Source organism: Lynx rufus, unplaced genomic scaffold, assembly GCF_022079265.1.
Source record: "Lynx rufus isolate CCGP_SWC_20201006 ecotype Redwood Valley unplaced genomic scaffold, mLynRuf1.p SCAF_3, whole genome shotgun sequence".
Classification (NCBI taxonomy): Eukaryota; Metazoa; Chordata; class Mammalia; order Carnivora; family Felidae; genus Lynx; species Lynx rufus.
The window spans coordinates 167,625,801-167,653,705 of NW_025814845.1; the positions used below are offsets into that span (position 1 = coordinate 167,625,801).

The following is a 27,905-nucleotide window of genomic DNA, read 5'->3' on the forward strand; positions in this document are numbered from 1 at the left end:
CTATGGGGTATTCATCTTTTCCTCTGATTTATAAGAGCTCCTTATGCATAAAGATAATAATCCTTTGCCATATTTGTGGCACATATGTTCTCTCAGTTTGTCATTGGATTTTTATTTTGTTTACAGCATTTTTAAAGTGTAGAAGTTTCAAATATTGTTGTAACTCACATCTCTCCTTCTTTTCCTTTATGATTTTGTCATTTGATTTTTATGCTTTGGCAGACCTTCTCCACTCTGCGATCATTTAAATATTTACCTATCTGTTGCTTTCCAGTTATTTTATGACTGTGTAGTTTGGGTTTTACATGGACTGCCCTAAACCCCGTGAGTTTCACGTAGAGGTGGGGTTCTGAATTTGCTTGTTTAATGGTCCTAAGGCTGGAGTTGGGTGATAGATGGTTGCCAGGGAGATACAGGAATTGACTTGTCTGCCGCTCCTGCCTTTCAGGAGCTCTCAGCCTGGCAGGCACCTTTCCACAGGGCCCCAGGGTTTTTGCTAGTGAATGGAAGAAATGAACAAGGAGAGGGAAATAGCTGTTCCGCGATTACACACTGAAAAAGGTGCACCTCACGTGGCTCTGTTTCCCATCTGAGATGGGGGAGGTGGAGGATGGGGAGCGCCAGATGTAGGAAGAGCTGGTGAGCAGCTCCAGTCTCAGCACGTGAAAAATCAAGAGATTGGATTTCAAATCTGAAATTAACCATCACTCTATTTGCAAGATGAGGAGCTAGAGGCAGTTTTGCTGGCATTGCATATCATCGAATACCAAGTTCTCATGAAGAGGGACTGAGGGAAGAAGGAGCCTGGAACTTCAGCTCCCCAGAGATATGGACTGTATCTTCTGTCCAGCACCCCACGGGCCTAAGGGTTGGTAAGTACCAGGCAGGATGGTGTCATCCTAAGCAAGAGGGTGGTTGCCACCAGCCAGCATCCGGGAAGATGCCACTGCAGATTGCCCCCTTGGTCCAGCCTCAGGTGATTACCGCCTTCTGGCATCCCTATTTCAATCCAGCCTCCGAAACTTTTTACTGAGGGTCTCTGCTCAGTTTCTGAAGTCAACTCTGCATGTGCTAACAAGGCAAGGGGTTTGTTCATTCATTCCACAGGTTTATTGAGTGTCCACTATTTGCATAGTCCTGTGTTCAGCCTTGTAGATCTATTCCTTTTCAACCAGGTATAAAATATTTCCCTTCCATCTCCCCCTCTCCATTTTCTCTCCTTAGACCCCTTTAAAAAAAAAACCTGCAACCCTCTATCTTGAATCTCATGTCCTCCAGCTATCACCCTGCCTCAGCTGTCATGTTCCAGGCTGCACTAGTTACCTGGGCATTGGAGAAGATTATAACCACTAACATTTACTGAATGCTCCCTGTGTCGGCACTGAAGGCTGTAAATACATGATCTCTCATAACCTTTATCCAATAACTTTCATTCAACAAATATTAAGTGCCTACCATGTGACAGACTCTTCTAGTGCACAGGACAGACTGGTGAATAAACCAAAGATTCCTGTCCTCATGAAGCTTATATCCTAGCTGCGGGGTGGGGATGGGAATAGACAAAACAAAGAAACACAATAAATGAAGAAATTATATGTAGGTTGGAAGGTGATAAATATGATAGAAAGAAGTGGGGAGAGATTAGAGGGCCCAAGAGTACCAAGGCTGGGAGATGGGAAGGCCTCCTTGAGAAGAGGGCCTTGAAGCAGAGATGTGAAGGAGGTGAGGATGTGTGCCATAGAGATATGAGGGGAAATGCCCTAAGACATGCCTGTTATGGTCAAGAAACAAAAAGGAGGCTGGGTGAATAAGGCAAAAAATGGTAGGAACTGAGGTCAGAGAGGTGGAAATGGGCCAGGTTTTAGGGTTCTGTAAGCCATTGTGAGCACTGTGGCTCCTACTCAGGTGAGCTGGGGATAAATGGAGGATTTTAAGCAGAAGAGTAAACTGATGTGACCTGAAGGTTAATTTAATTATTTTATTTTATTTTATTTTATTTTATTTTATTTTATTTTATTTTATTTTACTTTACTATTCTACTCTACTCTACTCTACTCTATTCTATTCTATTTTATTTTATTTTTGTGACCTGCAGATTTAACAGCTGATCCTGGCTGCTACATTGAGAATATGCTGGGGGTCTGGGGCAGGCATGGTGGCCAAGAGACCAGTTAGGTGGCTGTTGTGATGACTCAGTAGAGAGTGTGCGGCCCTGGCTAGGGTGTTAACAGTGGAGAAGAGAAGTGGTCAGCTTCCAGAGATACTCTAAAAGCAAAGCCAACAGGGGTTCCTGGTGAGTTGGATATATATTGGGAGAGTAAGAGCAGTTATCACTCCAAGATGTTCAGGCAACACCGCTGGAAGTCTGGAGTTGCTCTTTGCTGAGATGGCAAAGGCAGCAGGTGGAGCAGGTTTGGGGGAGGGTAGACAGTGGGCACTTGGGGTTGGATATATTGCATTTGAGGAGCCTGTAAGATACCTCAGTGGCCATGTGAGTAGAACGTCATAGGGATGGCATTTAAAGTCATGACCTTGGATGAGACCACAAGGGAGAAAGTGTAGAAAAAGATGAGAAGTCCAAACACTGAGGCCTGGGATATCCTACACCAAAAGGTTGGGGAGAGGAGGAGCAACCAGCAAAGGAGACTGACAAGTGAAGAACCATGAAGGGTGAAGGCAAATCCAGAGAGTGTGGGTCCTGGCAGGGGCTTGGGGAGGGGATGTATCTAGGAGGAAGAAGTGACCACTGGGTCAAATGCTCCTGGGGAGACAAGAAGGATTAGGATTGGGAATTGGCCACTGGGTCTTATCCAGAAATGGATATTATACCCATTTTAAGGTGAGGAAAGGGAATCTCAGAGAGAAGATCCAAAGTCACAGAGTTAGGAGCACCAGAGCTACAACATAAGACAAGGTCTATGCAAAGCCCAGCCTGCTTGCTTCTCATACTAACCCCTCAGACTCTGAGTGCTCTCTAAACCAAAGGAATGGCTCTGACACCCATGGATTCTCACTCCCAATGGACTATTCATACCCATGAAGTTGAACAGTCCCTGCAGGTCAGGGAAAACTGGGGATGAGCAGAGGATCACAAGCACAACTGTAAGTATCTTTTTAATGCCGAGTGGGATGTGAGGGGATTCTCAGAGTAAGCGTTGTCTGCCTGGCCCTGCTTTCCTTCCAACTGTCTGTTTCATCCACCTAATTAGGGCCTGGCCCCTGAGGACATTTCAAGTTAGTGGCCCCTGGTTTAATGAATTCCAGTCCAGAGATACATGTATTTGAATAGAAGGGCATTTCCACAACCAACCGGCAAAGGGAGAGACGGGGCGAGGGGTGCAGAGGCGTGCACAGCCAACCCAAATCCAGGACCCTCCATGTCTCCATTACCGGATAGGTCTCAACTGTCTGACCGCCCGGGGCAATGCCTTCCTGGCCAGTGTGCTGGCTCTCCTTGCCTGGGGCAGGATGATAGTCACCGATCTCCCTCTGGTGTCAGCTCTTGCAACTGCAGCCCCAGGAGACAGCAGGAGGCTATGAATGCCTTTTCATACATGCAGGGCCTGGAGAGCCACGCCTAGGAGCCCTCCTTCTCCCGTCTGAGCCTCGTCTGCCTCTGCCCGGGGCAGGTCTGGTGCTCTAGACCCCAGGTATGAGCCCTCTGCATTCCCAATTGCGATAGAAATAAGTAAGACGTGGAAATCAGGATGTCTGATGGCTCACCCTGGTTCTCCCTTAGGTTAGCAGTACAGACCTGTAGACCTAGAAGAAACCAAGGGTCTCTGATTTGTGCACACCCCTGCACGCCCCCACTCCCCAAACCCCATCTCTCCCTTTGCTAAGTCATTTGATATTTCAAGGCCCATTTGGAAAGGGAGGTGATGGAACAACAGAAGCTCTACTCCTCTACCTACTCCTTCCCGGCTTGCCTTAGGGGCTGGCTTCTGCCCTGGACCTGGAGCTGCGTGGCTGCGGTGGCAGTTGGGAAATAGCTCGGGCCATTTGGGGCATACTACAGGTTGCCTCCTACTCTCAAGGGGATGAGCTCTGGAGCCCATACAGACCTGGGTTCAAATCCTGACTCTGTCACTCACGAGCTCTGGATTCTTTCTGTGCCTCAGTTTCCTGACCTGTAAAATGAAGGTAATCCTACCTACTGTGCTAGGTGGCTGTAGGGCTTTAGTGCCACAATGCTCGTGGGGCACTTAGCACAGAGCCTGACCATGTGGAAAACAGTCAGTAAACGTGGCTATGTAGTAAATGCTTGGGGACGACAGGGATGCAGGGGGCCCAGGAAAGAAGAGCACAATACAAGAGCCAGGGATTTGAGTCCGAGCTTTATCACTACACTTAACACATCTGTGCACTAGGGCAAGCTAATGTCCACAAGGCTGTGAGGAGACTCAAATGGGGTGTGAGGCAATAAGTAGATGGGTACTGGGCTCTGAGGCTGAACATCTGCCTTCTCCGGCTAACCCTGGGCCAAGGATCCCCAGTGTGGGCAGAGACACCTGCCTGGCCCATCTCTTGGGACTGATCGGAGATAAGAGCTGTCATGACAAGGAAAAGTGCTTTGAAAACTGGAACGCTTATACTCTTGTTACCAAGAGACACCCCCCTCCCACCCTGTCCCTTGCCAGCACGCTGCACTTAGCTCCCTATCATAGCACAGATCTTACTGCACAAAAACTCTCTCCTTCTTGCCATCTTCGAGCATACAAAGGTCTCTGCCATCAGGGAGTTTACATTCTAGTTAGAGAGACACACAAGAAATCGAATAGCAGGAATACCCAAGATGACAGCAGGGGCAGGAGTGAGTGGATCCTGCCCGCTGCAAAGTCTCAGTAGAAACATCAGGTTGAGGGGAGCACAATTCCCAAAAGGGAAGCTAAGCCACAGGAAAACTGGCCACTGGCTTGGGCAAAGATGGACAAACCCTTGCATGGTGAAGAAGGTGCTGGCACTGGAGTCAGGAGGCCCAAGTGGTAGCCTAGGCTCTGTGTTAATCCAAAAAGGCTTCATACTGTAGGATTCCAACTCTGACATTCTGGAAAAGGCAAAAGGTATGTAGACAGCAAAAAGATCAGTAGTTGCCAGGGGTTGGGAGATGAGTAGGCAGAGCACAGAGGATTTTTAGAACAGTGAAACTACTCTGTATGATACTATAATGATGGACACATGTCATTATACATCTGTCCAAACCTATACAATGTACGACAGCAAGAGGGAATTCTAAAGTAAACTCTGGACTCTGGGGGCGTAGGTTCATCAGCTGTAACAAATGTACCACTCCAGTGGGGGCTGTGCAGGGGCATACAGGAAATCTCTGTAATTTCCACTCAATTTTTCCGTGAACCTAAAACTGACCAGCATTGAGGGTGCACTGGTAAGAGAGTGAGATACATCAAAGTCCACACCTATAACCTCCTCTTTAGGCCACCATCTTTTCTCTCCAGTGACAGCAGGCAACAAGTCATTGTACATTCAAAATTTGAGTATCTGTCCCTCCAAATGGCTCCAACCAGGGGCAGGCAGCTATTTTAAAATCCAAGAAGCCTCTGCTTACACTGCCACCAGTCAGCTCTGAACAGATCCCACACACGCATGAAGAGCCCCACACAGACACTTGCTGAATGACCTTTTTTTTAAAAACCAGGATGCAAACCCAGTGAACTCTCCTTTCAGATCCCACATGCCCCGCACCCCCCACCCCGAGGAGTGGCCCACACAGTTGTTTTTTTGTTTTTGTTTTTCAAAGAAACATTATTTGATCTGAAAAACATCTGGAACCTGTTTCCCCACACTTGACTGGAAGCTTTCAGCCGACATCAGATGCCCCACCGCTGAGCAAACACCCTGTTTGCCTGCGCTTGGAGGAGCCCCACCGTGGACTGGGGATAGGCGGTTCGATTAAAAAGCTCGGGAGGGTCAGGCGCAGGTCTGACCGTGGGTTCTGCAACCCCCAGAGCAGTGAAAAGTGGGGGGGGGGGTGCGGGAGTGGGGGTAAAGAGGACTGAAAATAAAGGTCAAGGCCAAGAAGTTTCCCAACGAAGCCACCCAGGCACAAAACATCGCCACACGAGCGCTTCCGAGTTCATTCTTACAAAGACAACCATTCACATTCTTACTTTCAGGAGGCGCTCCTCGTGGGCAGGGCTGGGATGTGTTTTCGCTTATGTGCCTGGCTCCTGTAACAGCGTCCCGCACAGGGGCACAGACGAGGCCCCCACGAGGACCCGCCCCAGCGAGCGGATGCGTGAGTGGCACCCCAAGTCCGGCGTGCACTTCGGACGCCGTGTCGGGCATTTTCGCCACGAGCATCTTTGCCACAAACATCTTTGCCGCATAAGCAGCCGGCCGTAAGGCAATTTTGCCGTAAAAGATGATGAAAAGTAGCTGGCCGACGGTTTAGTTTGTTTGACAGTTTGGTTTCATTTCTCCATTTTATACTATATAACCTTAGCCCTCACCGCGGCCTGTATGTACAGTGACGCAGAGTTTTCAACCCACATATCTCATAGAACTTTGGAATGTGGATCAGCGCACATGTGACCAGATGCCAAGAACAGCCGTGTAGAAGGCTGTCACAGCGCCGTGCAAAGCTCAGTTATAGATGCGCATCCTGGTATTTGGAAACTGATACCTCTCTCAAATGCAAGAAGACATTTTAGTGAAAAAAGTGTGATGCTGAAAAAGGAGACGAATCAACAAGAAAAAAAATGTATAACACGACGAATGAAAGACTTTGAAGACAAGTACCTAGGTACAATCCACAAAATCAGTTATTTGTGTGGAGTTGCCATTGAAGCTACACTATGCCTTTTGAATGTATTCAAATATTTTATATTTCAGAATAGTCTTTTTAATTTTGTTATTCGTTTTTCATGTTTCATTATGTCATTTTTCATGAATGTCCCTCTTTCATTTTTCATGATTTTAGTTTTTGCAGCAAAATTGCCTTAGCCAATTAGTCGTGCAGCAAAAATGTTTGCAGCAAGGATGCTTATGCACGAAACTACCTAGAACTCCATCTGTTTTCAAGTAACAGGATGGAGTCCAGAGGCAACACTATGTAGCTGAAAGTCAGTGGACTGGAAGGGATCTAAGGCTGGCTCTTCCCCTTCCTAACTTTGGCAAGTGTGACCTTGGGAGGTCCCCTCATCTGCAGTTATGGGAATAATCCCTACTCTGCCCAACTCCCAACATGGTTAGGAGGATCGTGTGAAATCCTACCTGAGAAGTTCCTCTGCAACTTCAAAATCTGACTGCAAGGGTTGGAAATGGTGACAAGCATTGCCCCTCTTTCACTGGGTCCTGTCATGACCAATGGCATCGCCACAGCAGATGGCCAAGAGGCCCGGGTGATTTTAGCAGATTTGGTCCAGGGACAAAGGATAAACTGACACATGAGCAGGTTCTCCTTCATGCACACCTCCTCTACTGGGCACCGGGTGCCCTCCTCACCTACCTTCCCAGGTCTTGCTCTGCCCATCAGCCCCGCTCCCTGCTCTGAGCCTCAAACCCACACAGGCCTCCTTCCACTCCTTGTACTCTTCAGACTACAAATCTGTCTCTTACAATGACAGCTGACACCGTTTGCTAAGCTTATGTCACATGTTAGGCATTGGGTTAGGGTTGCAGGTCATGAATTCTCCCCTAAATCATCACTCAGTGAATTGCTGAACCCCCCACCTTGTTCTGGGTTTACTGTCTGCTCCCAGGCCCCTGTTCTGGAACTCTTCTGTCCATCCTCAAGAGCAGTGCCAGGGAATTTGCCAAATCCCGGTGGCTCTCCCCAGCCTGGCCCTGTGGCTGCTTCTCCCCGAGTCTGAGCCTAGCAGCCACCCCTTTCCATTCCTGCCTCTCTGACCCTGCACCTTCCTGACCTCTGTCTGAAATGCCCACAAAGTGCAACTTTCTCGCATTCACACCCGAAGCCCTTCTGGCCTCCAGATAGCATCTCACCTCTGTGTGAGGGGCTCTGCTACCTGTGCTCCAGCTCACAGGTCCAGCAGCTGGGGAGACCCCTCACCCCCTCCTGGGGCACAGCGAGCACACCTATCTCTCCTCCTCTTCCTGCTCACCCACGTGCCGGGGCCGGGGGCCTTGGAAGCTTCTGCTGTGCTTCCCACCCTTGGCCTCTGAGGAACTTGGATACCTCGTTCCCTTTATTTGACCTCCACCATCCCTGTGGTTCCCCTTCTCAGATATGAACTTCTCCAATGGGCCCGTTATCTCTAATTTCTGCTGTTTGGGGCATTGCCTTTCCACTGGCTCCTTCCTGCCAGCACTTAAATAGCTCAGGTGCCCCTTGTCTCCCTGAAAACTTCTGGTGTGTGTGGCCCACACTACCACGTCCTCTCCTCATTCAGTCCTCCCTCCCTGCCAGGGCTCCCCAATAGTCGGCTGGGTTAGGTCGGATGCACTTTTTCTGTGGCCTGTCTGACCTGACCTCTGCAGGCTGGCTGTAGCTGACCACTCCATATCCTCCCCCGAGTGAGTCCCACCACCTCAAAGATTCCACGCCCCGCCTCCTGACACTGAGGACCCAAATCTAGGCCTCCAGCCCTGCCTTCACTTCCCAGCGAGCTCAGCGGGCAGCTGCCTCTGGGTGCACGCAGGGTCCTCAGATTCAGCATCTGCAGAGTTGCTGGCCTTTGTCCCTATAGACCTAGTTCTTCTCTTGTGTCCCTTGGTGGAAGCCAAAATAATGGGACAGTGTCCTACCACACCTGGTAATTATTAACCACACTTCCCCTCACTCCCCAGAGCGTCTTGTTTTGGAGGATGAGTTATATGCTAAGCCTCACCCTTGCTCACCTGCCTGGTCATCACAGATACCCAAGGGTCACACTAACCCTCCCTCCGCCACGACCCCCACTCCTCCTCAGTCACCAAGCTCTATGGATTCCATTCTTTCTATCTCTCAAATCCATGCCACAGTTCATGCCCTCACATCGAGGGCTTCAGCAGGGTGCTCTCCCTGCCTTCAACCTCCTCTTTCTTACATTCTTCCACCTGTGCTGCCAGACTGACCATCCTGAATTGCTAATCTGGTCACATTCCCCAGCCCCTCCCCAACCTGGCTTCAAAATAAAATCCAGACTCCACACCAGGGCAAGCAGTGTCTGTGGCCCCTAACATAGTGGCCCTGTCCTCCCCTGAGCCTCCTCCCTCACCCGGCCATCTGGGCCCCCCCACCCCCATGCCCTGCCTATTCACTGTCTGCAGTTCAGCTCTGGGTACCTCCTCCTGGAGGTCTCCCCAGACTGACGCAGCTTGGCTGCCCCACCTGGTCCTCATGGTAACCGCAGCTCATCCACCGCAACACTGATAACCACGCGACTCTGTCTGTCTCCCGACCTAGGCTGGGAGCTCCATGGTGGCGCCTTTTGTTTTTTGACTTTGAGGCACTACCATGGTGTCTGTGTGTTCCATAGATATTTGTTAAGTGCATCACTTCGTATTCCTAACGCTGAATTATGCCTGGCCACGCCCGGCATGTATGCGTGCTCCTCCTCTGCCCCTTCTTTCCCTGAAGGAGAGAATCTGCTCCATCCCTCATGGGCTGCTCTACCCAGCATTCCTCTGAGTGTCAGGAGCCCCACGTCCCTCCTCCACTAATCATTTTGTGACCAGCAGCCCCTATTTTTCTGCTCTGTGTGTAAAGAGAAGGATGGGAAGTGGACTAGTTAGCTCTGAGGTCTCTTGCAGCAAGGAGAGTCTGTGACTCTACCACATGTGTCCAGACTTGTGTGTGTACCTTGGGCCCGTGAGGGCAAGGAGGTGGCCCCCCAGGAGGCAGTAACACAGACCCTACAGGCCCAGGGTGGGGTAGGGCTATGCCTGTCCCGTCTGTTTGGAGGATACTCAGAGTTGCCTGCTTTCTGGAACGGAGAGAGGAGCCAAGCCTGCCTGGAAACCTGAGGGACCCCAGGACTCCTTGTTCCTTCTCTCTAATGCAATGCACATTCCCCACTTAAAGGTAATTTCTTCACTTCAAAAGGATTCCAGCTGGTTAAATTCAAGGTGAAGAATAGGCCTCAGTCAAGAAGCTTCTCAGGGGCCTTTCGGTTTACATCATCTTGAGAAGGGATGCATTTTAAGACGCTTGCCTCTTAATGTTTGTCAAAGCACCAGGGGAGAAAGCTTCCTCTTATTTCAACACCTCTCTTAACTCTTGGGGTTGTTGGCACAGGGACCATCCATATTTCCCTGCACTACTTTGCCTTTTGGAAAACCCACTGGATTTCTCTCCTGGCTTTCCTCTTCCCAACCCTGAGCCCACCCCCACCCTGGGTAGAGGAGAGACTAGTACTGGCTTCAGCAGCTTTTCTTCAGGCTGCCCCAGACACCCAACAGCTTAAAAGGCAAACCATGGGACTCACACATCTTATAGTTCACCACGCTCCAGGAGGTATCCTTCCAGCAGCCACTCATTCATTCATTTATTCACCCCCTCACCTAGTCAGTCAACATGGGGCCTGCAATGCTGGTAGGGGCTGTGGGTGGTCTTGCTTTCCTAGAGCTTACAAACTTGTCAAGGCTATGGGAGATATGAACAAGCAATCACAATACAAGACAGAAGGAAGTAAACTCTAGGTCTGATGGGTAGGGGGCATTTAAAAAGCTCAGAGAGGGGGCACCTGGGTGGCTCAGTCAGTTAAGTGTCTGACTTCGGCTCAGGTCATGATCTCGTGGTTCATGGGTTTGAGCCCCACCCTGGGCTCTGTGCTGACAGCTCGGAGCCTGGAGCCTGCTTCAGATTCTGTGTCTCCCTCCGCCCTCTCTCTCTGTGCTCTTCCCTCCCCTGCTCATGCTCTGTCTCTCTGTCTCTCTTTCTCTCAAAAATAAATAAACATTAAATTTTTTTTAAGATAGTTCAGAGATAGAAGACACCAGCCAGGGATGAGGATAGGGCCAAGAGAGAGATAGAGAAGTCTTCTTAGAAGCAGCAGCATTTTGGTACGGGCAGGGTGTCCCAGTAGGCAGGGTCCAAATATGGGAAGTGGCCTGAACAAAGATGTACAGGCAGGAAGACCTCTGGTAGGCACAGAGGCACTGTCCCAGGCCCACAGCACCTCTCCTGAGGGTTTGGTTGGTGATGGTGGGGGCTCCCAAGACATGTCCACTGGCAGCTGCTGCTTTGGTGGCATTGCTTTAATCACTTTGAAGCAAGGCACTATCCCCACATAGCCAGTCACAACCTGCTTGTCCTTTCTCAGTAGGCCCCGAGCCCAGAGGAAATGCCTTCAATCCCATGCTTTGTCACTAAGGACTCGGGCTCCCCTGCCCACACCCTTGAGAGACACTATTCCCAGAGAGCAGCCCTTCCTCTCCAACTGTTCCAGTTTCTCTCTCTGTAGAGGTGTTTGTTCCCTCGACACCTTAAGGGAAGCTCTAGCCATCATATCATTTCTCATTACCCCTGGCCTATCTCCACCTCTTCACCACCACCCTCCTTAGCAAACACTGCTTTCTGTCCCAAGAAAGCTTCCATTCAGCAAGCCCCCCTACCCCGCCCCCGTCCCCTGACTGTGCCAGAGCCCTGGTGTCTCTGCTGAGAGCCCTTACCAGTGGTCTCCTCTGGGGGAACCATCCTCATTTGCCCTCAGCTTTTGTAGATTTAGTGGGGTTACCCAAGGTCACTGGTTCAAGGATAGGCATGTGATCTAAGCAGGACAAATCCTGGGATTTTTAATGGTTGAAAAGTGTCAATCTATTTTCACTGGGATTGATAAACTAGTAAAATAAATCTGAAGCTAATGGGGTTGTCTTTGCCACCACAAGGAGAGTCTATTTACGCATAAAACCAGCATAGAAAAAAGTAGAGAAAGGGAAAAATAGATTTCTGGTGACATTGTTTGGGCACCTGGATCCAGCCATGCCTGAAGCTATTCCTGGAGTTTTCATTTTGTGAACCAATAGTTTCTTCCCTCTTTTGGCACAAGCCGGCTAGAGTTGGCTTTCGTCACTCATCACTAACAGTCTCAACTAAAGAGATACTTCACTTGCAGACTTGATGAAAACTTTAAATGAAATGACACACAAATAGGACCCAGCATAAAGTGGGTACCACTCGATTAATGGTGTTTTTTGATAACCCTGAATCACCTTGTCAAATGTCAGTTAAATTTACAAAAAAAAAAAAAAAAAAAAAACACCCAAACCCCCTAGTTCTATAGTAGTAGAATATTACATTTCTTTCCTTTGTTTCTACCACTTTGACCAATTTTTTCTTTGTGAAATCTCTACTCTCCTTGGCTTTCTTAACCACAGTCCTTGCCCTTCATAAGTCTCCAGGTTTTCTGTCCTGCCCCACCTCTGGACTGAGACAGGGTGGGAAATTTCATAATCTGGAGGGAGTGATGTTTTCTCTTCATTATATGCCCACACCCCAGGACAATCGGTGTCAACTAAAAGGAATCAAATGCAGATTTCCCAAACTTGCTTCAAACCAAGTACGCCAGGTACTCAGAAAAGTCTGCACTGCCATCTAGTGGACATATGCTATAACATCAGGCGGAATGGAGTCATTTACTGAGAATCTCTCCTAGGACAGTCACTGGACTGAGAATGCGGTTGATCTCATTACTTTTCAGTGGCAAAGCCAAGGACAAGTGAATTAATGGTGAAGGTCAAGCATCTAGTCCCCACCGGGCAGCATTATACTCTTCCCTACAGGACTGGGCTCCTTCCCCGCAGCCCTCCACCTCCTGTTCCAAGTGTTAGAATCACAGTGGCCTGTATCTCCTCTGCTTCTCCCACGTGTCCACTGGTGTGCCCCAGTCCAGAGGTCTCCAAGGGAGGAGGGCTGACATGTGCATGTGTGTGTGTTCACGTGCATGCATGTTCATGTGCGTGAGGCTTGGGAGGGTTGAGGGAGAGAGACTCAGAGGCCTTCTCGTCACTTGCTTGCTTAGCCTCCCGGAAGAAAGGATGTTTTGTCAAGGTTGCAAACACAATAGCCTGTCAAAGCTTCATGTTTTCAATCTCATCAATTGTGAGACACATCACAATCTACTGGTTCCCTGATAGTGAAAACAGTTTAAGAAAGAGAAGCATCTACCCTCCACATCTGAGTAAACTTGCAAATTCCCTCGCCCCAGAACTTGTTATTTTGTTGTTTATGTAGTCACTGCCATCAGGCCTGGATTGACAGAGGGGAAGAGCCGGCGGTGGCCTCTCCCTGCCGTGGTGCACAAAGGGGACCAGAAGGCTGTGCATATGGTGTGCATGTGGTCACATCCTGACCATGGCCCTTCAGCCTCCACCCATTTGTGACCTGGTTCCTGGACACATCGCAGTCCTTTTATGTAGGTTGATATTGGCATCTCCTACTAAAACACAGCAGACAAAGCAAGGTTGCCATCCTCTCCTGACACTGTGGAGGCTCAGTGTGACCCAGGAATCAATGAAGAGAGAAACAGTGACCGGAACACTGGAGCAGCTCCCCCAGGACATGCTCTGGCCACTGGGAGTGGCAGCCACAGTCCACTTTCTACTTCCACAGCCCTGCCCCAGGCTTACTACACCCCCAAACCAAGGGAAGCTTCCAGAACAAGATAGTACTAACCATTTCCTAGAGGAAAGAATAGTTATTTCCAATTCCTAAAAGAGCTTCAATCTTCTATTTCAGACAAGTTTGAGCAAACGTTCCAGTGTGTTTCATACTGCGACATTGGAGTCAAGGCGCACTGTTCTGCTTGTTTAGCTACACGAGAAGCCCTGCCCATTACTAGTCAGCTCCTCCCCATTCGCCAGCCACCTTGAACCTTGAAAAGGACTCCCTACACCCCCTCTCTCTTCCTTTTCTCTGCTGACTTCAAAGCACACATCAGCCGGTCTCCACATAAACTGACGAGCCAGGCTCTGGGGCCCAGGGGCTGCAGGAGCAGGGAAAGATCCTGGCAGAGCTGCCCCACAGTCCCACTAAGGCTTCCGGTCTGCAGCCCCCTCCAACCGACCCCACCCTCCTCCAAGGCCATGGGGCTGCTCTGAGGCAGGCGCATCCTATGGCATCAGCTACCTGGTACCACCAGACCCAACCCAGAGGGCCTTGCTTCAAGTCACACAAATGAGCAAGCTCAGAGGGAAACCAAGACCCATGGCCCTCCCGCTCCAGGCTTTTGCTCACTCACCTCCAAGGCCCCAGGGAACTTGACAATGGGCTCATCCCAGTGGGTGATCTTCTGTCTGTAATTGTTGCAGTCGGGAACAAACATGCAGCCAATGTTCCCCAGTTCTGGGTAGAAAACTTCAAGGCCCCTGTGGAGAGAAGGAGATAGTCAGGGGGAGTCTGGCAGGTTCAAAGCCTTCAGTCTAGCCCCATTGGAAATGTAGAGTCAAGTGGGATGGAATCCTAGGCCTGCTACCAACTAGTAGTGGTCACTAACTAGCGTGACTGGTGTGACCTGAGAGTTACTTGCCCTCTTGGTGACTCGGTTTCTTCACCTGTAGAATGGGGACACCCCTGAAGTATTGGTGTGAGGAGTAAAGTAGGTGATCGACGTTTACAACAGAGCCAGCAAGTCGTCAGTGGTCAGAAAGTGTGAACTATCATCTGTATTGACTTCTCAAAAAGAGCATGCATCCTTAGACAAACCTGGTCCGTGTCTTTAAAGTAGGATTGCGTTTATAAGAACAATATTTGCACATTGCTTTTCGGGGAGGTTCTCTTTACATCAAGAAAGGTTTAGCAAATTAGCACATCCTTCTTCACGGGCACAGACGTTCGTCAACCCTAAACAAATCAAGATCCTCTGTATGTCTGGAAACCTCACCAATAGTTAAATAATCCACATCTTTGGGTCAAGCATTGCCCAATAACCTAGGCTCTCCACCTACCATTCCCTGCACTTTCAAAATGCAAATATCTCCTAGGAGGTAAAATATCTGGTCACTAAGACTGTAGTACGAATCCATTTATCTATTTTTTTCCCTGCAAAGAAGGCCTGAACAGCAAGAATGCTCTGAGAATCGAGTTTACTGGAAGGGCTGATCCCATAACTTCACCAGGGTTAGCCTTAAGGGCTTACCTGTATCTGAGCCTCAGGGATGTATACCAGGCTGGGATGTCAGAAAGATATTTAAAAACAACAACAACAACAACAACAACAACAAAAACCTTGCCCTTCCTCTCTGTCCTTCTGTCACTTTATATCACCAAGACCCAGGATCTCTATAGGGTGCATTGGGTTAAGATGATTCGCTGACAGAGAAGGGGTGAATTCCTAGCCTTGCCCGAAGTCCAGCTTGGCTGACCAGCTCCACACCCTGCCAGTGGTCACCCAGAGCTGGCCATGATTCCCTTGCTGGAGGTAATGCCTGGAGGAGACCCGGTGCGAATATAATGGGGGAGTAGATCCGGAGGGGGAGCTCCTGAGTTCTGGACCCGGGGAGAAAGGCAAGGCCTGCCTTCCAGTGGGAGGGAACTCACATTCTCCTCCTGTCCCACCCTTCCAGTGGCTCCTGAGGGCCAGAGCCTGCAACACTGAGCAGACACAGGATGTCCTGTGGGCCAGCACCCCACCCCCCCACCCCAAGCCAGCCTCAGGCCAGTTAGCTGAACTTCCGGTTTGCTGAGCACACTTGTTTCTTCTACCTCTTGGCAAGTTTACAGTAATTCCTTTGGAGGCCATGGTTTGAATGGCTTTTGAACAAGTTTTAGAGGACGGGTTTTCATTTTTTCTTCCCGGCAACATTTTGGTTGTTCTGCCAAACAGCTCCCTGCCACTGCGGCTGGCGAGACCCAAGGCTGAGAGAAGGGACCCTCCACTGGCAGAGAGATGGGAGAGTCAGCACATAGCCCGGACTGGGAAAGGCTACGGGGCAGGCAGGATGGAAACGGAGGAACACAGAGGCCTTTCCCAGGAAACGAATGGGTTTCCTTATTTTATCCTGGTAGAATTGCTGCAAATGTTTAAACAGTTAATCAAAATCAGCAAGCTGACGTTTGGTGAGTGGGCCTAAAGGGTAGGTGTCAGGGGACCAGGGATTAGGTCCCTGCTGCCAGCCCCTGTCACAGCACAGGGCGCTGCCAGCCCAGCATCTGAAAACTACATGTTACTCCACACAGCAGGCCATGCCAGAGGGCCATGTGCAGGCCTCTGTTCTGTTCAGGAGTTTTACCAAAGGCTTGGATCAGGACACAGAAGGCAAATTTATTTGAATTGGAAGTGGCACAAAGTTGATTAATAACAATGATCAAATTGGTCGTTGATTAAAATTAACAGATGGGGGTCGCCTGGGTGGCTCAGTCGGTTAAGTGGCCAACTTCCCCTCAGGTCATGATCTCACGGTCTGTGAGTTCAAGCCCCGCATTGGACTCTGTGCTGACAGCTCAGAGCCTGGAGCCTGCTTCTGTTCCTGTGTCTCCCTCTCTCTTTGCCCCTCCTCCATTCATGCTCTGTCTCTCTCTGCCTTTCAAAGAACATGAATAAATGTTAAAAAGAAAAAAAAAACTAACAGATGATTGCAGTGCCTGCGTGGCTCTGTTGGTTAAGCGTCCGACTCTGACTCAGGTCATGATCTCACAGTTCATGAGTTCAAGTTTTGAGTCGGGCTCTGTGATGACAGCTCAGAGCCCGGAGCTTACTTGGGATTCTGTGTCTCCCTCTCTCTGCCCCTTGTGCTCTCTCCCTCCCTCAAAAATAAATAAACGTAAAAATAAAAAGTAACAGATGACCAAATCAGCCTAAAGAAAGATCTGGACAGGCCTGAGATGAACTGAATCCAAAATTAAACTTAGTTAGAATACACTTGACACCTTGTGCCATCTTCCTGCAGTGCCCTTCCTGCTCGTGTGGTACTTCACATGGGACACATTCTATCTCCATCCCCAGATTTGGGACTTTTCCTGGTCAACTTCACAAGACCAAGAGGCACCTGAGAGGGCGGGGGAAGGGGCAGGGGGCTCTGGTCCCAGCGTGGTCACTATCTCACATTGCTTTGGGGGCGGGGTGGGGGATGGGGTGGAGGGAAGGGAATGGCATGATGGGCATTATTTCATTTCCTACAATGCCTCAAAGCGGCTGTTATCATTATTCTTATCTCCCAAATGAGTAAACCGAGGCCCAAAAGAAAGTTAAGGAACTAGCACAGGGTCTCATCGTTGGTGAACTACGGGGACAGGGACATGGGTGTGGCAGGCAGCCAGTGTCATGTCCCCAGAGATCCCCGCCTCCTGGTCCTCCCACCCTAGTGGGAGCCCCCCTCCCCTTGAGCGGGGGCTGGATTTAGTGACTTGATTCTAACAGAGCAGATCCGGCAGCAGCGCGGGATGTCACTTCCAAGATCACGTTATAAGAAGACTGTGGCTTGTCTCACAGGCTCTGCCCCTGAGATCCTGGCTCTGTGGGAAGCCTCCGCTGTGTGGTGAACAGCCCCACGGAGAGGCCACATGGCAAGGGCCCGAGGCCTGTCAACACCCACATTAGCGAGCTCGGGAGCAGAGCACCCCGCCCCAGCCAGTCCGCTCTGCAGACGAGGTCGCGGCCGCGGGTGAGCCCTTGCTGCCCAGCCGGGCGCTGCCCAGAGCAAATGGGACACAACAAGTGTGAGTGGCCGCCACGTTTGGGGTGACTTGTGCAGCGGTGGAGAACTACTCCAGCGGCTTGTCTGCCGTCTGCTGCGCCACACAGCTTCCCTAGGGAGTCACTTCGTGTCTCCAGGCTTCCGACTAGTAGTGACCCAAGTCCCCTCAGCTTTGTAAGACGCGGATCAGAGAGAGACGGCTCCCGGGCTATACCTGTGGAAAGGGCTCAGAATTCCAATGGCCTAAAAGCACGGTTGACAAGCAGGCCCATGGAGGTGAGGCCACCTGGACAGAGGTCCGAGGGGGCTCGGTGGGCACACAGTTCTCGGTGTCAAAGTGTGGGGCGCCACCTTTGGAAAAGAGCAATGGGTCTGTCTCCAGCCTCCGCTTGCGGAAGTGGGGCCCAGAACCAAGGCCCCCCGAGGAGGAACTGACGATGAAGATGGGAGCCCAGCTGAGAAGAGCTGCGGGTGGAGGCAGGCAGCGTAACCCCCCAACGTCTGAAGGAGACTCAAGAGGAAGAGAAACTAGGCGCGTCTGGGTGGTTCAGTTACGTGTCCAACTTCAGCGCAGGTCATGATCTCCCAGTTCGTGGGTTCCAGCCCCACATCAGGCTCTGTGCTGACAGCTTGGAGCCCGGAGCCCCCTTCAGATTCTGTGTCTCCCTCTGTCTCTGCCCTCTCCTGTTCTTGCTCTATCTCTCTGTCTCTCAAAAATAAATAAACATTAAAAAAAAAAAAAGAGGAAGAGGAGCTAGACTCGTTCCATGCAGTGTGCAGGACAACACTAGACGGGATGGGGTGAAGTTAAAGAAAGGCAACCCCTGCCTCCAGTGGGGATGCAGCTTCTGAGGGCGGGGGGGGGGGGGCTTTCAGCACAGGCCAGAGGGCTTTGGCGGGGTAGGGGGGAATGGGGGGCTCCCAGCCAGGGGAGCTGACGCAGCGGGAGGGCGTTGTTGAATAGACGCACCCGCAGGGTGTGGGTTAGACTGTCGTTCCCTCGCTGCTGAGACTGAACCTGAGTTCTGATCTCAGGGTTTTGTCAGGGGTCGGTAAGCTGTAACCCCGGAAGAGCTTTTCCCTTAACGATGTCTTCCTACTGCTTGTCCCTGTACATGAACTTCCTCCTTTCTAGATTAATACCCTCAGGTGTTAAGGCCTGACTTCAAAAATTCCCTATTCGGGATGCCTGGGTGGCTCAGTTGGTTGAGCGTCTGACTCTTGATTTGGGCTCAGGTCATGATCCCAAAGTCCTGGGATCCAGCCCTGCATCAGGCTCAGCACTGAGCTAGGAGCCAGCTTAAGATCCTCCCCCCCCCGCCCCTCCCCCACTTGTGCATGTGGTCAGGTGTGCGTTCTCTCTCTCTAAAAATTTTTTTAATGTTTATTTATTTTTGAGAGAGAGAGAGAGAGCACAAATGGGTGAGGAACAGAGAGAGAGGGAGACCCAGAATCCAAAGCAGGCTCCAGGCTCTGAGCTGTCGGCACAGAGCCCAATGCGGGGCTTGAACCCATGAACTGTGAGATCATGACCTGAGCTGAAGTAGGACATTTAACCGACTGAAACACCCAAGCGTCCCCCCCCTCTAAATATATATATAATATATATATATTTTTTTCTCTCTCTCTATTAGACTCTACCTAATAACGAGAGGAGTGGCTTCTTGGGGTGTGGGGAGATCTCTTGAAGAGGTCAGAAGCCTGAGCTGAGCAGGGTTCTTGGCGAGGGGGCCCTGGCACAGGACATCCTGATCTCTCCTCAGGGGTCTGACGTATCCATGATGTGTTCTCAGTTAGTGATGATCTTTTACCAACAAAGGCCTTCAGAGTAATAAAGACAAACCTCCCCTTTTGCAGTGACGGTTTATAACCAGTCATTTCCTAGCACACAACCTTAGTGTGGCAAGTTTGTGTTTCTCAAGCTGGGGGTCTCCTGAGAGTACCTCCTGTAATGGAGTGAGTTGCAGTTGCCCCTCCCCCAGAATTCATATGCCGAACCCCAGCCCCCTGGTGTGATGACATTATGAGGTGGGGCGTCCGGAAGGGGCCTTCCACTGTGTGAGGGGACAGTGGGAAGACAGCCATCTGTGAATCAGGAAGCAGGTTCTCACCAGACGTGGAAACTGCTGCCACCTTGATCTGGGACTTCGCAACCTCCAGGAGGAGAAGAAGTAAATTTCTGCTGTTCATAAGGCACCTTGCCCTAGCACTTTGTTATAGCAGCCCAAGTGCCCTGAGACAGCTCCCCTTCACTCGAGTTTGAGAAGCTCCAAAGGCGGGTGGGGAAAGGGCATTGAGTGTAGAGCCAAACAAGGGGCGCTGAATCCAGGCTCTGCCACTGGCGAGGTGTGTGAGCTCTGTGGACCGGTTCTTCAATCTTGGGGATTCCTCATCTGCAATATGAGGATGGTGATACGTACCTGGTGGGTTCGTGATAACAGCGAAATGAGCCAAGGAGTCTAGGCACCAGCAGAACTCCTGGCATACAATGGATGCCCCAGAGCCCTCAGGCGTACCATAGTGCACAGGCCCCCAGGGCACCAGCGTGTGGATGTCTGCAGGGCAGAGCCTAGGGCAGCCGGGGCCCAGATGGGCCGCCCCCAGTGACCACGCACATGGTCATTTTCTAAGTGTGCCCCAGTGAACATGGGAAGCACAGAGGCACTCCATAATGGGGCCTTATTGTGGCCCCGCCCAGCTGACCTCCCGGGCTCATGGGGACTTGATCTTCTGCCCTACCAGAGTTAAACGGCTACCCACCCCCAGGAAGGCTCCGCTCAGCAGAGTACCTAGAGGACTGGAGCCCACATGTGAGATGCAGCCGTGTTCGCTCCTCCCACTCAAAACTCCATTTAGAACTGTTTGGCCAGAGTTTTAGAAATGTACTGATAAGAGCACAGAGCAAAATGTGTGTTAGCTTTTGGGAGAGGGAGGGGTTTTAACTACCTAACTTTTTCAGGGAAAACATGTATTTATCTTTCTAAAAGTTAACATTTGTAAGAATTCAAGTGTACCCAAGGAGGCAGAGCAGGAAATAAGAGTTCTTCCCTCCTCTCTCACTTCCGATGGCTTCAGTGGGATGCCAGGCTCCTTTGTCACCAAACTGGCAGAGGGGCTGGCAGCAAAGCGGCCTGGGCAGCCCTCAGGATGAGCCACGAGTCCAGGACAATCAAGACTGGCTTTTCTAACGGGCAGTCAGTGAGGAGAGAGCTGAACTCTGACATAGGCAGGAGGAGCTTGGGTCCTGAGAAGGGAAAAAGCCCGCCTCTGAGGCCCAGCCTCCTCTCTAGGCAACACCCAGTGGCCACGCTCCTTAAAGGCCCACCTGCCCCACACTCCCAGGGCCTCCTTACTGAAAAGCAAACAGCCACTTCTCACACAGGGAGGGTCCAATCCCACACCCTCTGTGGACTGCCACTGTTCTTTAAAATGCCTCTTTGTTGGGGGAAGGGAGCATTCCGGGCTGTGGGGAGGGATGGTCTCTCTTGGGTGCCAGCAGGGAGGGTGAGGCCAGCCCCTCAGGTTTGGAGGCCCCCCCCCTGGAGTATAAAGGGGAGCTGACTGTATCTGTATATACCCTCTGGGTCCGGGAGACCACCGTCTGGAAGGTAGGAGCCTGTCTCCAGTTCTTCCCTTAATGCTGGCCTCCATTGAGGTGGTCTCCAGGGCTCAGTGATTTTCTACCTGCCCACGAAGGCCACTTAGGAGACAATGCTCCCTGGTTCTGCAAACACCCCTCCTGGAGATCTCAACCCCCATTGTGCCCTGCCTGGTTGCTTCCCGGGCCCCACCAGCCTTACTTGCAGAGGACAGCATCGGTGTCAGGCAGGGCCTCGTACGTACACATGTCGCCGTCCTCCTCGTGTCTGGGGACCACCATTGTGAGACCCAGAAACAGTGCCGCCGTGGCCAGCTTCATTGTCCAGCCCATGGATACCTGGAACACAAGGGACTTTTAGAGCTGCGGGGCCCTCTGCAGGGGGCGCCCTTCTCACCCTGTGGCCCCCACCCCCAGGGGACTCACTTGAAGGAACAGGGACCTCTGGTAAGCAGAAGGAGAAGGGCAGGCAGCTGCCTGGGCTCCCGCAGCTAATCTGCCACCCGGACACAAATACCTTGGGAGGACCTGGGCCTACTCCAACCCGGGCTCAATTTGCAGTCCTGGCTGAGGCCCCTCCTCTGTCAGAGCAAGGCTTTGCTGTCCTCTAATCCCGGCTGCCAGGGCAGAGAGCAAGCTGCGAAGCAGAAGGGCTTATATAAGCCTCTCACCCCACCCAGATCCTCATCTTGTCCCCCACCACTCGCCCCGTGTGTGATCAGTGGGCCATGGGCCAGCCTGCTTCTTTGGCTTTAAGGCAAACTCTGGGAAGCTGATGACCCCAGGCTTTAAGCTGGGGGCGGGTTCCGGGGAGCCTGCAAGAGCAAGACCTTGGTTGTTTTTCCAGGAGCAGGGCTTGGGCTGGGCTGTGCGCCGGAGACAGCTCTGCTTCTCCTGCCCACAGTTCCCGCGCCACCTGCCTTGACAGCCTTGGGGCTGACGGACGGTCGGTGGTTGGGTGCAGTGACCCTGTGCAGGAAGGGCTGCCGCACTTAGGGCCGCCCTGGCCCCGAGGCCAGCTCCAAAGGGCCAGCTGAGGACAGAAGGGCTCCTCCGACTGCACCTTGCAGCAGTGCTGAACTCAGCAGTCTCCCAAAATAATAGTCTCTGGAGAAGAAACCGGCAGGGCTGCTGGGGAAGGGAGCAGCTTGCACGGTGCCAGTGAGGTGCCGGCTGGGCGGAAGGGGGGAGCAGCCTGTAGGAAGTTGTGTGTGGGACTCTGATTGGAACCAGAGAGGGCAGGGGAAGATCACAGGCAGTTCTCCCACGGCCTTTCCAGTTGATCTGTGCTCTGTCTTCTCCGAGATGGGGTGTGGGGGTGTGCTGGGGAATGTTCTAGCAGCTGGGAACTGAGGACTCCCGTGTTCTGCTCTGAGCCCCGCCAGGCTGCTTGGGTAGGGGGGTGGGGACTATGCCTCTCTAAGATGCACCATTTCTCCCTTTCATAAAAAAGTATAATGACCCGTCGCTCCCGTGCCTTGCTAAGGAAGATGAGATCATAGCTATAAAGTTTACACAGCTTAAGCTTTAGAGAAACTATTTCAGCATAGATGGCTTTCCAATTGAATTTCTGCATCCAGGATCCCAACTTCTAGCAAAAAGCCCTTCTTTGGGGCTATAAATTAAACACATTTCTCAATAATTAGAGTCCCTGATGTATGACTACAGCTCCCCCACAGAGGACTCATTCCCCAGATCTTCCCTACTGGAGGTGTAGCCTCCTCACAGGAGCCTCCTAGTAGCCTCCTCACAGGATGGCGGTGAGAATGGAATTGAACAAATTATGTTAAGGCCCTCAGTGAGGGGATGACCCTCACCTATGGAATGCTCGATCATGTATGCATTCCCAATCCATTTCGCTATCAGGTACTGAGCACCTCCCATGTGCCAGGCCCTGTGTCTGCTCTATGGTGTAGGGACAGCATGGCCCCTGTTCTCATGGAGCTCACAGGATAGCCAGAGCCACAAGGACAATGCCGCCAGAATGGTCTTCAAAGGCCAAGAGACTCTGATCTTCAAAGTGGCAGCCGCTAGAGAAGCCAAAACTTTCCTCAATACCAATAGCTCTTAGTACCAAAAAACCCCCAAAAAATGCTGTCTGGAGGTGGGGAAGAGTCCCCGGGGTAGGGTTGCTCCTGCTGAGTCTACTCAGGTCAGCAATGCTTCCTTACTCAGTATGTGGCAAGCTTTTATCATTGAATCCTTATGATATGATCCTTTGGAGTAGGTGCTATTCTTATCCCATTTTACAGAGGAGGAGACTGAGGTACAGAAAGGTTAGCTAACTTGGACCTTGGTCACATGAGTCATAAGTGGAAGACCTGGGATTTGAACCCATGCCATCTGCCTCCAGACTACTTGCTCCTTAACCATTAACCACTCTCCTCTACTGCCCCCTCTTGGAGCTTGGCTGTCGCCCTTCTTTCCCTTCTGTTGCCCCCTCTATTCCCTGTGTTCTTGGAACACAGCCCAGAATCTCCTATGCCTGCATGATCTGGCTCCTCCTGCTTCTCTAGCTGTGACTCTCTATTCTCCACTGCTTGAGGTTTTTTAACTCCCGCTCATCCCTCCAGCTCCTTCCTGCCCCAGGGCCTTCCTCTGCACTGCCCTCACTTCCCACCCCCTTTTGGTGGATAGTCAAAATGCCATTTCTTCAGAGAAATGCCCTGATGCCTAGCTTCCGTTAAATTCCTGTTATACAGAATCATAGCTCCTTATTCCTTTCCTTGTGCTTATATGCTTGCAATGAATTCTTTTGTAATTACTGCCTTAAAGATTTGCTTGTGGTTCCCCCACCCCTCAATCTACAAGCTTCGTGGAGGCTGTACTGAGTTTGCATCCAGCATTCCCAGCACAGTGCCTGGCGAGTCTAGATGTCTGATAAATTACTGTTTGAATGCCTGACAAACCCACCACCTCTGTTTCTGATAGTCCTATTTTCACTTAATAGCTCCTAACTCAATAAACATCAGCAGGAAATAACCACTCAAGTTGGCGCCTGGCCCTGGATCCCGTTTGATTATTTATCTAACCTTCTCTGGCTTGTTTTTGCAAAGAGATCTGACAGAGTGCAGTGGTTCTCGGTATTTTCGAATCTGATCTTTCTCTTGGGGATTCACAGAACTTCACTTCAAATGTGGAGTCCAAGATCTAGGAACCACATTCAAGCCCAGGAAGGTGCTGTGTCTCTTTCCCATTGCCAGCCTGTTTTTCTCAACTGCCTTATTTCTGGAAACTCCCATTTCTAGATCCTGAGGTGGCCACCCTGGGAGTCCCCTACTCTTCCTTTAGTCACCAGGGCTGGTACTACATCCCAACACTATCAGGTAGGCAGAGGCTGTTGACTTCCTGAGATGCCTTGATCCCTCCAAACCCAGGAATCTGCTGGGCCAGTGCTCCTAGAAGTCTTGACCCCCACCCCCTTCTATCCTTCCAAGCCTCCTGTGCCTAACAGCCCCTCACCCCTATCACTGCCCAGATGTTACCTTCCTTCTTTATCCAGACAGCCGCTCATGCTTTCCCTCCCTCCAAAACCTTTCCACATGTGCCCTCTGGAATCTCTGAACTACAGTAACTGAATTCCCCCTCGCTCTTTTCCTTTCATTTTCATTAAGAAATTGAGATTCACACACCATAAAATCCACCCTTTTAACATGTACAATTCAGTGGTTTTAGTATAGAAATCACTAAAGGTTGTGCAACCATCACAAAGTAGCACAACCATCATCACTACCTAATTCCAGAACATTTTCATCACCCCCAAAAGAAGCCCCAAAGCAGAACTTATTAGCAGTTAGTCCCCATTCCTTCCTCTCCCAGTCCCCCGAGTCACTAACCTACTCTTCAATGGAATCATACTACAGTTGACCCTTGAACAGCATGGGAGTTAGGGATGCCAATCCCCTGTGCAGTTGAAAATCTGTGTATAACTTTTGACTCCCTCCAAATTTGACTACCGAGAGCCTACTATTGTCTGGAAGCCTTGCTGATCACATAAAGAGTTGATTAACACATATCTTGTGTTACATGTATTCTTACAGTACAGTAAGCTAGAGAAAAGAAAACATTATTAAGAAAATCGTAAGAAAGAGAAAATACATTTGTAGGCCTGTACTGTAAACAAATCACATATAGGTAGACCCATGCAGTTCAAACCGATGTCGTTCAAGGATCAACTGTGTATGTGTTCTCTTGTGACCAGCTTCTTTCACCCAGCATGTTTTCAAGGTTCATCCATGTTGTCAGTAGTTCGTTATCTTTTATGGCTGGATTAATATTCCATTGTATGGATATGCCACGTTTTATTTACCCACTCATCAGTTGATGGACATTGGGTTATTTGGGGCTATTATGAACGATGCTATTATAAACATTTGTATACATGTTTTTGTGTGTGAAAATATGCTTTCAATTTTCTTGAGTTATGCCTAGGAGTAGAATTGTTGGCTCATATGACAATTCCATGTATAGCATTTTGAGGAACTACCAGTCTGTCTCCCAAAGCGGCCATTATATTTTATCTTTCTACTAGCAAGGAAGGTTCCAATTTCTTCGCATCCTCACTAGCACTCCTTATTGTTTCTTTTTGATTATAGTGATCTGAGTGGGCATGAAATGGTATTACATGTGGTTTTGATTTGCATTTTCCTGATGACTAATGATGTAGAACATCTTTTCATGAGTTTTTGCCTATTTATGTATCTTCTTTAGAGAAATATCCATTCAAATCCTTTGCCACTTTTCAAATAGGTTATCTTTTTATTGTTGAGTTAGACAAGTTCTTTATATATTTTGGATATTAGACACTGTGATTTATAAAAAATATATATTTGATATTCATCTCATTTTTTTGCACAGAGCTTCTAAAACCCTTGGAATTTCCTAAGTGATAAGAGTGATAAAGATGTCTTGACATTCATAATAACCCCTTTTCAACCATACCTAATTATATGGTAATGAGGTAACTTTTGGAAAGCACCTAAAAAGATGGGGGCTGGTTGCCAGTGAAATCAACCATATGATTGGAGGTTTGGGACTTTTAATTCTCCTTCTCCACCTTCAGGGAGGGGAGGGGCACTGGAAGTGGAATCAATCATCAATGTCCAGTGATTTAGTCAATCATACCTATGTAATGAGACCTCCATTAAAAACTCAAAAGGATAGAGGTGAGGGGAGCTTCCAGGTTAGTGAACACTTGGAGATTTGGGGAAAGGATAAAACTCAGAGAGAATAGCTCTGTGCCCCTTCTTGCATACCTTGACCTATGCATCTCTTCTATCTGGCTGTTTCTAAGTTACATCCTTTTGTAATAAACTAGTAATCTAGTACGTTAAATGTTTCTCTGAGTTCTGTGAGCCACTCTAACAAATTAATTGAACCCAAGGAGGAGGTTGTCAGAACCTCTAATCTACAGCTGGTAGGCCAGAAGCTCAGGTAATAGTCTGGAGTTACAATTGGCACCTGAGGGTAAGGGAACAGTCTTGTAGGACCAAGCCCTTATCCTGTGGGATCTAATGGTATCTCCAGGTAAATAGTGTCAGAATTGAGTTGAATTGTAGGACATCCAGCTAGTGTTAGAGAATTTCTTGATGTAGAGAAAAAACTCACACATTGGGATTGGTGCCAAAAATCATAGGCCTTCATCAGATATTTGATTTGTAAACATTTTCTCCTCTTCTATGGGTCGTCTTTTTATTTTCTTGATTGTGTACTTTGATGCAGAAAAGTTTTTAATCAGTGAAGTATGGTTTATCTACCTTTTCTTTTGTTGTCTGTGCTTTTGGTGTCATATCCAAGAAATTATCACAAATCCAATGTCATGAAGATTTTCCCCTACGTTTTCTTCCAAAAGTTTTCCAATCTTAGCTCTTATATTTACATCATCAATCCATTGTGACTTAATTTTTATATGTTGTGTTAGGCAGAGGTCCAATTCCACTCTTTTGCATGTAGCTATCCAATTGGCCCAACATCATTTGCTGAAACGACTTTGCTTTCCCCATTGATATCCCTTCACCTCCACCTCTTGCCATAACCCGAATCTCCCTGACCCTTGAAAAGTTGCTTCTCTTGAAGTTCTTCAAAGTGTGGAATGCTCAGTTTCTCACCCCCGACATGTCTGGGGACTGGGAGGTAAGATTGACTAGCACTTCATTCCCCATTGCTGCTTCTATACCATGACTCTTCAGTCCTCTTGTCAAAATCTACACTTCTTGAGGCTTACTCCATCTGAATCAATCCTAATTGGTATTATCTGCCTTCCTATCACTCCTTACTCACTGAAGGCATTGTTACTTGGCATGGAAACTTTCCCCTTGTTCCAAGTCTTGATGTCAACACTGGGTGACATCCATATCTTCTTCCAACACCTTCTCTGCCCTCCTCTCCAGCCTCTTTTCTGATGGCAACTTCTTGGACACTGTCATTACTAAAAAACATTCCATCCCTAAAATCTTAAATTCAAGAAGTTATTCTGATAACAACCTCTTCTTTTTCTCTCACTTTGCTATTCCCATGACACTCAGTCTTTCATCTTATTCTGAACTCCAATCCCTTGACCACTGTCCTTTTTCTTTACTTATTCTGACTTGCTTCTCTCTGGTGCTTAGTTTCCTGTGAATCTTTGCTTCTACTATTCACTCACCGCCATCTTTTTTTCCATCCTCTTCATGTTGTGGCTGTTGGATGTAACTCCAGTTTTGAGCCAGTCTGCCTGCTCCATTGTGTACCCTTGCTGCTCACCACTCCCACTTATCTTCTCAGTACCTTGTGC

General features: G+C 49.6%; 1 protein-coding gene across 1 annotated transcript in view; it reads right to left on the bottom strand.

Annotated features, from left to right (window-relative positions):
- Positions 1–21,466, bottom strand: part of PEBP4 (phosphatidylethanolamine binding protein 4) — a 202,546-nt gene extending 181,080 nt beyond the window's left edge. The window contains exons 1-2 of the mRNA XM_047090550.1: positions 21,336–21,466; positions 14,142–14,268 (exon numbers count right to left, since the gene is read on the bottom strand). Of these exons, the coding sequence (XP_046946506.1) occupies positions 14,142–14,268; positions 21,336–21,466 (258 nt within the window). The remainder of the gene's footprint in view (positions 1–14,141; positions 14,269–21,335) is intronic.
- Positions 21,467–27,905: the final 6,439 nt, after the last annotated feature.